General features: G+C 29.7%; 1 protein-coding gene across 1 annotated transcript; it reads right to left on the bottom strand.

Annotated features, from left to right (window-relative positions):
• Positions 1-561: 561 nt before the first annotated feature.
• On the bottom strand, positions 562-2,592 carry LOC122849150 (MAPK regulated corepressor interacting protein 2-like). Its single transcript, XM_044147766.1, has 4 exons — positions 2,416-2,592; positions 1,528-1,664; positions 1,302-1,427; positions 562-1,204 (listed from the first exon to the last, which is right to left on the bottom strand). Exons 1-4 carry the CDS (start codon positions 2,418-2,420, stop codon positions 1,128-1,130), a joined length of 345 nt encoding a protein of 114 aa, XP_044003701.1. The 5' UTR covers positions 2,421-2,592; the 3' UTR covers positions 562-1,127.
• Between the last annotated feature and the right edge of the window lie 547 nt (positions 2,593-3,139).

Raw genomic sequence — 3,139 nt, forward strand, 5'->3', positions numbered from 1 at the left:
CTATAAAAAAACTATATGCAAAGTTTCAAGTCGATTCATTAATTATTAACAAAGTTATGACGAGTTATACCTGGAAAAATAATGTTTTTTTCGAAAAAAAATAATCAAACTTTATTTTTTAATCCATTAAATAATTGTAATTGAAAATCATTTGTTTGAAAAAAATATGTCATTTTTGATTCTGTACATGAAGGTATTTTTTTTTTTTATTTAAATCATTTTGAAATTTTCGTAAATTTAACCTGAACAACGTTACGTTTCATAGGCCTCTGAGCGCTCGACTTGTTATTGCATCCAGACCCTCAATTGAGAATATTTAATATTGCTTGAAAAAGTCTACTAAAAAAGGACATAAATTAAAGAATTGTAATGTGAAGTATTTTAGAAAAAATATGAATTCAAGTTTTTTGTCACATGTTGTTTCTACATTTTATAGCCTCATAAAGTCGCCACGAAAATTAAGGAAATATATTAAAAATATAAACTTAATGTAGTTAATTTGAGAAATTAAAGAATAAAGTCCCAAAATCTGGTCAGACATAAGACCGACAGACAGCTGAGTTTCGACCCGGAACAATATTTATTAATATTATTTGAATATCTACAACATGTTTACATGCATATAACATTTTTGGAAATTATTAAATCTGGCTCTTTGCAATTAACTAAATACTACATTTTTATTAACTGCTAATTTTACATCATTCACACTTAAGTCAGAGCTATTTTTTATAGGCATTACATCACTTTAAAATTTGAACGATGCGATAACTTGTTTACTTTTTTCGTTATGAGAATTTTAATTTACTAGGAAAGTCTAATTGCTCATTTTGAAGCTTCTGACTGTATATCAATTACATGAAAATTAGTACATATTGTTTTTTTATTTCATTTGTTTTATTAATTGGTTACTGGAATTGACATTATTGGTTTTTCATTGATTCTAAGGCATTGTTTTGCTTTTTTTTTCAAAGCAGTAAATTTCAATTTGATGAGTCGAAGAAATATAATTGTTAAAATCATCTGAAGAAATAAGCTGGTAATAAATTAAAAAAACTTTTTTAAAATTTTTTCGTATGTTTTTGATACCTGTATGTGCGATATTAGTTAATATATAAGGCCTCACACTAGGAGTTGGCATTTCGCGTTATACTCTGGACCACTCGCTGACCCCACCATGCCTCCAGATTAAACGGTTCAAAGTCTAGGACATATTTTTATCGAATTAATAATTCAGAAGTTTATCGATTTAGAATAATTGAATATGGCTTAAGATGAATTGCAAAAAAACTAATTCTAACCTTTGATTTCTGGATTTGGTTCCCTCTCTTGGTAATAACTCACGGATACATTGTTTCGATAATTTTGTGAATCAGCAAGTGAATGGTTGTGACACGTATCGAGCTCTTTCGAAACGGAATTCCATGCTGCAATTTAATAGTTTTCAATAAAATATTTGCCGTAATCAATTAATGTAGATATTGTGTACATTCACTTGAATAGTTTTGTTTCAAATTCGATACTTACAATCGTAAATGTATTTTATTAAATCAAAGTGTTGGGGTGATGATTCGCTATCATGTTGTGGTCCTGAATGGAGTCTTACTGGTATATTTCCCCCCGGTAATCTTTTACCGTTCAATGTTGTTATCTGTGATCTTCCACTAAAATAGACAAAATTCTTAACTGATTCAAAAAAAAAACCATAAATAAGACAGATAAAAGTTCAAATAACCAGAATCAAGAATCTAAAAAATCAGTTACTTTAATAAAAATTAAGAAATTTACATGTTTCTTAAAAATATATGATTTTGTTTAGACAGGTATATACTTTAATTTTCTGTGCAAAAAAATTAACTGATATTGCTTTCACTGTTATATGTTATTGTCGTAGAAATAACTAATCGTTCTCAGTTTCAAAGTTTTTACACTTCAAAATAATAGCTGTCACCAAAATATAAAAAATAAAAAAATATACTAGCACTAAGATATAATATTAAACAAATAATTGAGGTGATATCAACTTAATTTGAAAGATGTTACGATACAAATTTGAAGGATTTCTGTGATAACTTATCGCGGGAAACGGTGAATTCAGTTCCACCAGATGTGACCAGGTACACATTCTAATGTATATAAACGGTCGGAAAACAATGGCTCAGAGGGTAACCATGGGGTGCCGCGGAACTGAATTCACCTAGGTCCCTTATCGCAACGCTGTTTTCAGCTATGACCTAATTATTGTCTATCGAAAGTGTTAACAAAAATAACTTGAGAAACTTGACTATAATAGTATGTTGAATAATTTTCGAAAATGGTAATAGGACGATTTATAAACATTTCAGTCCGAGCAAAAAAAAAAAAAAAAATGAGTTAAAAGTCAAGTAATAAAATGTGTTGATCAATTGCGATTACCTCATTTTTTTTCGATGACACGAAACGGATTCCTTCAATTAACGATTTGCAAAATTTCAACAAAATTGCTGAACTTTTTAAATCTTGATTTAATGCTCAACAATGCCAAACGATTGAATTTGACATAACATAATGACATATACATATGTACAGCAGTGTTGAGCAGTGATGGGTAATTCGACGATTTTCGGGGTATCATACAATCATACGTATGATACGTATCATACGTATCATACTACATAAAGTGTATGATAGTTGAAAGTGCCCTCTTTTTTTATAAAATGAACTAAATGATTTATTAAACTCTCACTCACACCACTGTACACAGCTGTCAAACTGTTTTTTTTTATTACACGATAAATAATAAATAAATTCATCAACATGTATAAAAAATTTTATTAGAATTAAAACATTAGGTGTGTTCGTTCACTTTTCACACCGAGCGTACGCACGGAGCGTTATGCAAGGAAGCGCTAGAGTCGTGCGGTCATTTAATGAATCTTTAGCAACTAAAATTTACCGACGCATTCGTTATTTTCAGTCATTGGGTTTATTTTGTTAATTTAATAATTTTTTCTAAGACGCAAGAACAAATTACCAATTATTGATGAATAAAGAGAACGAAAAAGCTAGAAAAAACAAATCCCCCCCCCCCCCCCCCAGGCTTGGTAAACACCCCCCTCCCATAAAAAATTTTCTAAGTCCCTTAATCTTAACCAATACG

This window comes from Aphidius gifuensis, linkage group LG2, assembly GCF_014905175.1.
Source record: "Aphidius gifuensis isolate YNYX2018 linkage group LG2, ASM1490517v1, whole genome shotgun sequence".
Lineage (NCBI taxonomy): Eukaryota > Metazoa > Arthropoda > Insecta > Hymenoptera > Braconidae > Aphidius > Aphidius gifuensis.